The sequence below is a fragment of the Mesitornis unicolor genome, unplaced genomic scaffold, assembly GCF_000695765.1.
Source record: "Mesitornis unicolor isolate BGI_N332 unplaced genomic scaffold, ASM69576v1 scaffold3581, whole genome shotgun sequence".
Lineage (NCBI taxonomy): Eukaryota > Metazoa > Chordata > Aves > Mesitornithiformes > Mesitornithidae > Mesitornis > Mesitornis unicolor.
This window is the reverse complement of record NW_010162969.1, coordinates 16,264-26,925: the sequence shown is the minus strand read 5'-3', so window position 1 is coordinate 26,925 and position 10,662 is coordinate 16,264. Positions and strand designations below refer to the sequence as shown.

The 10,662-nt window shown below is 39.7% G+C and overlaps 1 protein-coding gene across 1 annotated transcript in view; it reads right to left on the bottom strand.

The window, feature by feature from the left end:
- The window catches only part of PDK3 (pyruvate dehydrogenase kinase, isozyme 3), a 31,218-nt gene extending 23,282 nt beyond the window's left edge, over positions 1-7,936 (bottom strand). The window contains exon 1 of the mRNA XM_010193775.1: positions 7,767-7,936. Within this exon, the coding sequence (XP_010192077.1) occupies positions 7,767-7,936 (170 nt within the window). The remainder of the gene's footprint in view (positions 1-7,766) is intronic.
- Positions 7,937-10,662: the final 2,726 nt, after the last annotated feature.

Sequence of the window (10,662 nt, the reverse complement as noted above, 5' to 3'; positions counted from 1 at the left end):
GCTGAACCAAAATGAAGCTAAAGTTGACAGCAGCATGCCTTCTCTTCAGATAGGTCTGTAATTTCAGGCAACTTAAGTTTGTCTCTGGATCTTGATTTCCTGGTCATCCACTTTGCACAGATGTTAGTTTGCACCCACATTCCTCAGAGTGATCCAACCTTCCTTCCAAAATTAAGCTCCTGGGAACACTCCCCAAAAGCTGTGTTAACAAGACTGCACCAAGCTGGTCCTACAACAGTACTCCAGAAGACTACGTCCCTTCACACACTTCCATATCTCCTCATGCTGCACCTCAGGCCACGTGACACAACCCTCAGTTTCATAAAAACATTACTCTTGCACAACACAGCTCTCTCTAGTTCAGGCGTTTGGCACACATGAGACAGTAACCGAGGCTTAGAGCCACGCAGGCACCACACAGGACCCAAGGAAGATTTAAGGCAAAGCACTACTCCACATGAGCATGGCCAGCCTGCTCTGTAGGAAAGTAGCCCAGCACCAGTATAAATGCCACCGCTTCACACCACTTGGCCTGATGACCAGGTATCACACCCTGAAACACGAGCATTTAACAGTATAAATGTAGCTTTAAAGATTACAGAATTGGGACCTATTTCTTGAAGTAAATCATGTGAGGTATCAGTCACACACATAAAAGGTAGGATTTCAACGCTAACAGAAGGAGCTGTCATTCCTCTCCCTTCTGTTCTCCCTTTGCTCCTGGTTAAGCACTGCCGCTTACACTACAACATCAATGCCAGTCTGATGTTTGTGTCCACAGCTGTAACTTCCTGCAGTGGTGAGATAGCCAGCCTGATAGGTTTGTTTGGTTTTTTATCATTCTCATACATGAAATTAACACATAGGAAAGTCTAACAGGCTAAAGCTAGCACAAGAGAAAAGAGAAAACCATGAAGCCTACATCAGGAAAAAGCCTTTTGCCTTTCAGCAGCAGCAAGCAATACAACAGACCAGCTCAACAGCATGGTCCATGCATAAGCACAGTGCCTATGGGACTGACACCAGTCACAGAATCACAGAATATTAGGAGTTGGAAGGGACTTCAAAAGACCATCCAGTCCAACCCCCCTGCCAGAGCAGGATCACCTAGACCAGGTCACACAGGAACGCGTCCAGGCGGGTTTTGAATGTCTCCAGAGAAGGAGACTCCACAACCTCTCTGGGCAGCCTGTTCAGTGCTCTGTCACCCTCACAGTAAAAATGTTTTCCCTCATGTTCAGATTGAACCTCCTATGTTCCAGCTTGCACCCATTGCCCCTTGTCCTGTCATTGTCTGTCACTGAGAAGAGCCTGGCTCCTTCCTCCTGACACTAGTCACTGAAGCTTGGACAATTTTACATAACCACAAAACCTCTTTAGACAGTTCCACGTTAAGATCAGCTTAAGCAGGCTACGAAACTTCACCCTACATCTTCAAGCTACAGCACTGGTGTCCACACTGCTCCCTCCAGATCCACATGCTGCTGCTCACCCCCCATTTCAGTTCCAGCCACCACAGGTCACTGCAACATTTCTCCAAGTAGACTGGTATTTTCAAAACGGTTACCACAGCAACATTAACTCTTCTCCTCTGTGTTTTTGACTTACTGCAACCATCACAAATGACTACAGAAATCCCCCAAATGTTGTTTGCCTGTTAAAGTTTGGGAAGTAGCTCATGTCTCTAGTACTGCTTATTTTAAGATGTTCTTTGACACTGCTAAGACAGAGCACCAGTTGAGAACAACCATCACACCACACTCCCAGAAATACAGTAAGTTCTTCAGGGTCACTTCAGGGAACAGGCAGGAACTTAAGGAGCCATGGCCCACTATCCACTGAAGAGGAGTTCCTGAAAAGTGCAACAATTAGCAGTTAGAAAGATACAGAGGCAATTCTGACTATTCAGGGACAGTACACAGAGAGGCAGAGGAAGAATCAACAGGACCATCAGCTACGGGAAGGACTGAGTTTCCGAAAGAGTGAATGAGAACTAGACTGCTTTGAGATGTGTGTCCTTGCACACATTACCCTTTTATTAATTGTCACTGGAAAAAAAAAATTGCTTTACTCTCTGAACTCAGGTTCTTCACCTGCAAGACATTTAATAAATTATGATCACCCTCACCCCTTTGCTTCAAAGAGGCACATGTTATTCAGCATCACCTGTCTCATATGAACCTAGGTCAGCCAAGTTACTCATGGGTACAGGATGGAATAAAGGTACCACTATTAGTAAGCAAAACATAGTAATAAACAATCAGCAAAGGAACTCCAAAACGAAAGCCAAACCTGGCAATCTCATGCAGAAGCATGCTTAAGACCCATTCCTGTGTCCAATTTTGCTCTCCATGACATTTCACAATCACTCTTTGCTACCATCTTCACCATCTTCAAGGAAATCCTTGACAGGGGATAAGAACATATTTAAGCCATTTAATCCATAATTGTCTCAAAAAAGAAACCGTATCTCTTCTATCTAAAGAGATATTCAGCTCTCTCAGCTTCTTTCCATATGAAAGATGCTTCAATAAATCTGTGCCATGAAAGAAGTGACAGCTTCTCTCACAGCAAAGTAAGTCAGAGATTATCAGGAAGCTGCTAACCCCCATCTGTCATCATATAACATTATGAAAGTCCTGTTTCTGGAGATCCAGGACAACCACCACATTTGAGAAGCAAGACAGCAGGTGCTTTTTACTACAAACCTCCTACCAGAAATCTCAAACATCAGCAATCCTGTGCTGATACTGCAGATAAAACAGCAATGAGTATTTCTGGTACTGAAGGCAGCTGATACCTGATTTTTGTGCTGTTAGCTTATTGGTACAATGGTCCCAGGACTGCTGCCCCTGCAATAATCAAACACCACTACTCCTGTGTTGAAGTATCAGCACTTTTACCAATGCATCAGGCAGGGCAGGTCAAGTGTTTCTCTCATCTAATGCAGGAAGTAAGCGTGTAGAAAACTGTCTCGGTCAGGAAAAGACTAAAGCAGGTCTCAACCAGAAAAAAGCTGCCAAACATGGTCACCAGTCTTGAGGGCAACCAGCAGGTGGAACATTATGCTGCAGGCTTAGCACAGCATCAATAAGGAACTGAGAGTTTCTGAAACAGAGGAAAGCTACTCAAACTAAATGCTCTAAACTAGGGAAATTTATAAGTGTGCTAAATAATTTCTCTTTAATCTCTCTGGTGATGGAGAAACTATGAAAATGGGCAATGCTTTTCCTTTAGAGTTATTAGCAATATTTTGATGTCTCTTTATGATGCTGAAGTAAATTTATATTACTTTAGAAGCCAAGTTCATTAGCACAAAAGCACTGTATCCAGCAAGTGAGAGGGACCAGCTCAGAGAAAAGGTTAACTTCAAATCTAAGTTATTCGAATTTCTTCCATCACTTTTACTATTTCTTCCCATCTCTTCACTAAATTAAGCTAGAAAAAAGTAACCTTAAGTCAAACAAATCTAACCCACTGTCCAACGCCTACCACTATACATCATCCAACATGTTGTAATATCCTGTGTATTAGCCCAAGTCTCTAAATAAAACCCCAGAGCTGCAAATGCTCTAAGTCTTTTTCCTTTATCCAGTTGCGATTTACAGGTTTTACACAAAATTCATCCCCTCGGCTCCCTCCCAAACAGCTCAAAATTAAAGACATTAAGTAAAAACCTGTTTAAAAGGAAATCTAAACTCTGATCAGCTGTAATAAGTAATTCACTACATTGCCTTCACCACCACCACCACCAGCAGAATCTACCTAACGGTGAGCAATCATCAACGCAGTCCACTCCTGTAATAGATGCTGTGTGTAAAAAAGGTCACTCTGCTTTCATACAGTTCATCTGTTTCCTTGAATTTTTCTCTTGATTTGAACTGTGGGAGCACATATGGATAAATGAAGGTAGAAACTACAGGATTTATCAAGCACTGAAAAGCAAGACCTTGTGATGTTTTAAATGCACTTCACACACAATCACCAGCCAGCTAGAATAAAGCAGAAAAGTACCAGAAAAACGGATTATTTGCTGAACTATTACTAAATTAACACAACTATACAGGACAAATCTACCAAAAAGCCCAGCATAGACAAAAAAAGGAGAACGTCAGTTATATTTTGCTACCTTTGGTGAGTCATCAAAAGCAGATATCAAAGCCTATGCCCTTCAAGTCTGTCATGATTCTGGTGTTTAATTTTTTATCGCAATACACTACAACTCATTGCACAAGCTCTTTGGTTTCAAGCAACCTTTAGCCTTCTTCTTGTGTTAATTACTGTCAGGTAGACTGAATTCTTGTTAGTCTGCCAAATGTAGTAATTGTAGTATGGCACAATGCATACATGAAATCACTGTGAACGCCCGTAATGCCAACTCCAGATCTCCTTTTCTTTGCCTTTTTTTTTTACCTTATACAAGATACCTTTGCTTATTCCCTATGTGTATTTCAGAGATTCTCCTTTAGAGCCTAAAACCACCAAAGCATTGAAGAGATAAAACATATTGCCATGGTAACACAATCTTGTTAGCATAGACTGAATGTACAAGAGAGTGGAAAAACAGTTATTAATCCCCAAACTGCACTGATTTATCTAATGGGTCTTTCCAAGGCGATAAATGGAAATTAATAGCCTTTTCCAGGGAAAAGTACTAAAGAAAAGTAGAGAAATTTGGTCAAGGTTAATTAAATTGTGAATTTTAGATATGACTGAGTAACATATTGTGCAAACCTCATACTCCCTTTAGATATTTTACAAGCCCTGACCTTTTACATTATAATATTTTATTGCAACTATTTTCCCTTATCACATCACATCAATAATGATATCTTTTATTATGCCATTCTGCCATATGTTCTGTCATATGTACCTGCAGTACACTTTAGCTATAGAGCTCACTCTCAAAGCTAGTCTAAAAAAGGCCCACTTCTGGGAAGGTGCCCATTAATTTTGAGAAACTGAAAATAAGTTGCTGATCCCTAGCACACTGGTTGTTGATCTGTAATTTGGAATCATAGCCAAAACACAGTAACTGTGTTGTTATTTTGATTTATTTTATTCCTTCCCTTGCTACTCCATGCAAAACATACACATATATAAATTACAAACTTGAACTGGGACAGAGCTAATGTTTCATCTTTGCAGAGTTGAAATGCAAAACTTGGTTTTCTGTTCCTGGTTCACTCTGTGGGTAACGCCAGCTTTACGCAGAAACACGTCAGGCTAAGGAACCCAGAGAGGAAGGAGAAAAAAATGCATCTTTCCTGAGCAATCAAGCAATCACTTGTAAAATCTGTTAGGTGGTGCAGTGCAGTCAAGGACCATGGTACAGGAAGCAAAGTGCCTACAGCACAACCACAAAGATGGGTTAGAGAACGGAAAGGAGAACTGGGCTCAACTGTAGCAGGGAACACATTTGCTGAAGTGACGAGATTGCTTCCCAAGGGACCTATAAGGGACTAAGAAGTTCATGCAATCCAGAACATCACTACCTGGCTGGACAGAGGATTGATGAGAAAGGATCTGTGCTGCTGTAAAGCAGGCAGGGTAACTTGTTCTCTTACTCCAAAGTTCTTTCTTGAAGTATCAAACAAGTGCATCAAAGAGGTTTCTTCATTTTACAAGTTCACAAAACAGCTGAACAGCTAAATTTATATTTATTTACTGCATACAATTTAAGACTCTGTCCTTACATACGTCTAAACTTTAGGTTAAGAAATTATAAATATTTTTCAAACTACTATCAGCATAGCTACATAATACTTAAGGTCATTCACACTGAATTTAATAAAACTGTTTTGGTCTTTTAAAAAGCTGATACAATAAATTTTGACCAAGGTTCATCACAGTATATCACTAGGACTTATAAATTACAGGTAAATATTTAAAAAAGACAAAAACAAAGCAACAAAACCAAATGAAAACAGAATTTAAAACCTCTAAACAGAAAAATAAGAAATAAGCTCTTTAAAGTCCACATCTATGAGCAGGAAAACAACATGCTACAGTTTTGTTAGTTCTGACATAAGGTCACAAAGATATTCTTAAATAATCTCAGTGAAGATATTCCTTTCCACAAAAACTGTGAGTTAACTAAGGATCAAAATTAGAAGCACAAGACAACAAACGTTTTGATTTCAAACTTCCATCTCTGGGTTGGATGTCCACTTGAACTTCTTCATCACCTCAAAGTTTGATATTTTGTTCCATTTAACAGTAAACTATCAGTCTACAGCTGTGATAGTGCAAATCATATTGTCATGTAATATACACCATTTGGACAAGTATCTTACAGGCATCATATATTCTACTACACTCGAGACCGGTTTGTTTTTAAATCAGTAGTATCTACTGTAGCCATAAGTCATTCCATGAGTCTTCAAATCTCTGAGCAAAAATTCTGAAGGAGGCGTCCACTTTAAACACCCACTCAGTTCCTTTGCAAGAAGTGATGCAAATGTTGCTTGACTCTCTATTAGCAGGGCAGACGCATATGCCACAGAACATCTATTTGGACTACACAAATTATGCTGTAGAGACTACAGAAAAATGATTTCCTTTTCTTCATTCATCTCTCCACATTTCACTAAAGACAGCTTCACAAGTCATCTAGATCAGAAAAGCTTAAAAGGCCTGCATATCATCCACACTTTCCCGTTTGCCATAACAGCTTCCCGTAACATCAGACAGGAGATACAAGCCTTCAAACCTTGCAAGCTGCCACTTAACCATAAAGTGATCGCTGTTGTGCAGCTCCACAGCATTTACATTTATTTGAAGCACTTAATCACTGTGTTTGAAGTGGTCATCAAGACAGCTAGTATTAACTTTCATAGACATATTTAAACTAAAGTACACAATATCACATATCCTAATTTTTATTTCTTAAGTCTGAAGCTTGATAAATATGAGGCCAAGCCCAGCAGCTCATGTTCAGTCAACGTGGAATTTCTTGGCTTGAGGGCTATGACTGAAATTAATAGAAGCCTACAACATCAGTTGCAACTCACACAACTAATAGATCAGCTGTTATTCACAAAGGGAAGTTTGTTGTGGACTGCAAACATACTTCTTCATTAATCCTTTGGATCAAGTATTTGCAGTTAGAGAGACAAGAAATACCACACAAACAATACTGGTTTAGGGCTTAACACATCAAGGCAATAGTCTCCAAACCTCGTTGAACAGGCAAGCAGGCTAGAAATTAATTATTGTGGAAAAGATGACAGGACTTTGAATCACTTCAGATACACACTAGTTATTACAATGGAGAATGTTACTTACAGGACACCACCAGAATTCAGTCCTGTTTCATAACTTCCACTGAATACCAGCTTATGTTATTAAAGATTTAGCGATGAGAAGAACAGGTGAGGTTTAAATTTTCTTTCAGTATTTTTGACAAAGGAAGAATAAGGAGAAAGAACAGCTGTTTCAAGAAGTCATGGGTGTAATACAGTCGGGAATAACTAAAAAGCTCGCTCTTGGAAGTTATTGACTGATTCTAATTATCTGGGACACAACAGTATGCTCTTACTAACCTACAAGACTAACTTACAAACCCTTATCTCCAAGATCCGTATTATTTACTTAACATTAGACAAGAAAATGAAACTTCATTTGACAAGAAACATGCATTATAAACAATTCAAGGCAGAAAACAGACTACAGTTCAAGACAATTCAGGCTGAGTTGCAAGTAAAGCAACACCATACAGTGTTTTTTACACTACTTTCTTAAACCACTTTTTTTTTTTAACTTACCAACTCTGTACTAGCCCAACGGAAGGCCTGTTAAGTAAGTTATCAGGCAACAAATTGACTTCTCTCATGGTGTTGGCTAGTCGCACAGGAAGTTCTTTCCGCAGAAACATGTAAGAAGTCTTCTCACATGCATTGTCACGACCTGTTAGAAGGAAGGAAAAAACAGACATCAATTGCAGCTGATCAAGTTTTAGACTTCCCAGTGCTAGTTTAAAAATAATTTCTTCCAGTACACATCTTCACTTCCCTCTCACACCCAAGACAATAATTTATCTTCCTAGAGCTTAACCCCTTTTAATCTGACATTTTCTCATTTCACACCATCTCATGATCTCCTATAATAATAATAATTAAAAAATAAAATGTATTATTATTAAGAAAATGGTAAAAATTTCTCATCCTAAAACTAAATATCAAATACCAAAGACTTGATATTAGCTGGAAATAAGACCCCCAAATACAAGCTTTTATCAGTATGACTTGTCTGCTAAAGTGAGCTTTTAAAAAGTGTGTGTGGCACACATAATGGAGGGTAAGCAGTGAAAACAAAGGGACAAAACAGGATGTGAACAGCTCGCTGATATTTCATGTCACAGTCTCTTCAGACATACTAAGTGCTTTTTAGCAGCACCCAGAACAACTAGTAAAAGTCATTATCCCTTCCAGGACCAGACTGCAAGAAGTTCACTAGCCACCTGGAAAGAAAGTGCAGTGCTCCCCACTCCATTCCAATTAGGGAAAGCTGCAGCTGAGATTACCTTGGACTTTCACTTTTAAAATAATTTTCATCCAACACATCATTTTGAAAAACAAAAACAAAAACAAACAAATCAGACCAAACCACCACCACCAACAACAAAAGAGTCATCAGAAAGCAAGTAAGAGATTCAGCAAAATAACCCTACTCTGCTGCAGACCTGGAGCAGTGATAATTCCCTGCAGCCATCCTACACAAACCCGAAGACTGGCATGACTGACAGAATTCTCAAGCTAAACCAGTTACTGGAGACCCCTAAAAAACTTAACTACAGATGTTAAGATTCTAGTTCGGATGGAAGATAAGACCTGGCTTGACGTACTTTCTTGTATTCTGGAGCCTTTCACAACTGAGGGAACTCCCCACCATAACTAGTTTCTAAAAAGCCCAGGTAAATTAAAAGAAAAAAAACCCAACGTTTTACTTCTAATGAACAGTCATCATTCTGCGTTCATCTAGAAAGACAGCAAATGTCTTTTTGTGATGATAACCAGCAAAACCACCTGCAAAATTTGTGAGTGAAGACATAATACAAGAGCTATAAATTATGTTCAAGCAAACCAGAAAGCATTAAAAGCACGGGGAGGCACATAATCACCGAGATTTGCAATTTGAAAGACTCAAGTACAATGCAACCAGCACAATCAAAGTGATGCTTTTTAAGACAGTCCCATTATAATCAGCTGAACAGCAGAGTTTTCACCTTCTTTGCACAGGTAACAGCATTGATGGATTAGTTCTCAAACCGTAACACAAGCCTGGGGAAATAGGCAGGAAGGATTAGTTTTTCCCTTTTTTCTTACTCATTTAGGTATCACAATCAGTGGATCATTAAATTCTATTAGTGTCAGCAATTCTATTCTTGTTCTTCTAGCAAACATTGGCACCTATTTTACTTATTTGCATTTTCACATCTTCAATTACAAGTACAGCATCCTATCTTAGACAAAGTTAGACAAAGGAAACAAGACACTACATCGTTGCTTTCTGTGAAGCACAGTAAGGATTTCAGAGTTCAATCCTTCAATGAAGTTAGACACCAACTCACCTACAAGAGAGGGCAGAGCCACTTGTTTTTTCACAAGTCATTGTACATAGTAGGTCTTTCAGAAAACTCTGGCTCAACAATAGGAAAGACTCTCCAACTAGCTCACCCTACACTTTCTTGGCTGGAAAAACCCTCAGGAACAAAGACTACAATTGCTTCTTCCCAGCAGGGACTGAGGTCAAGTTTAGTTGTTCTCTAGGCAAGAAAAAGCAAAAGGAATGAAAGACAGCCCAGACAGAGAATGAGGAAACTTAACAAGAACCCACAGTCTGCAGGAGTCAGAAAGGGCAATGGGGGCCCTTCAGGGACACAGGCCCCAGGTTTGCGCAAGGCCGACGACAAAAGCTGCTAGACTGGAAAGGACTGACAGAAGTGACCCACTTCCTCTCCTCAAATGAGCACAGGCACATCTCTATCCGCTCTGTCTCACCCCAGCAGTTCTAAACTGTCTTTTTTTAAGGAGTTGCCTTGCTGTAATGTACAGCTACGTTTTAGGTACGTACCCTTTAGGTACCCTTGGGGTGCCTTTGCATGCTCAGTTTGGGAAAAGGAAAGGAAGTTCTGTTTCAAGCCTGTCTAAGCTAAAGGTTTGCTTCACCATAACTTCAGTACATCTTTTCAGTTTGGGGCATGGCGTCAGATTATCAGCTGCTTAGCTGTATTAAATTTATCTGAGAGCCTCCATAGAGTTGCTTTGGCATCTAGTGTAAGGTCAGTTATCTGCTTGCCAAACAGCACATGCACAGGAGGAGAAAACCACTACTCACTAGGATCCAAAATAACTGAGATATCCTCCAGTTTGCCAAGCAAAAAGTATACTGTGTTCTAACACTCGCTCCTTGGCTTCTGCTCCTCACAGCAACACCTGTACAACCACATTCGTCCAAATGAGGAACAACCTACTAAGTACAAAAAAATAAAAGCCGAGTCTGTAAGTAAGACATTTCCTTAACATAATTTGTCATACACAAGTCTAAGTTCTAAAGGTTTCTCCAGAAACAGCATCCTAGTAAGCTCTAATACCCCTTTTGCAGGTTTAGCCGAGACTCAAATATAACTTTTTATGGGTTGGCTTTATTTTTGCTTTATTC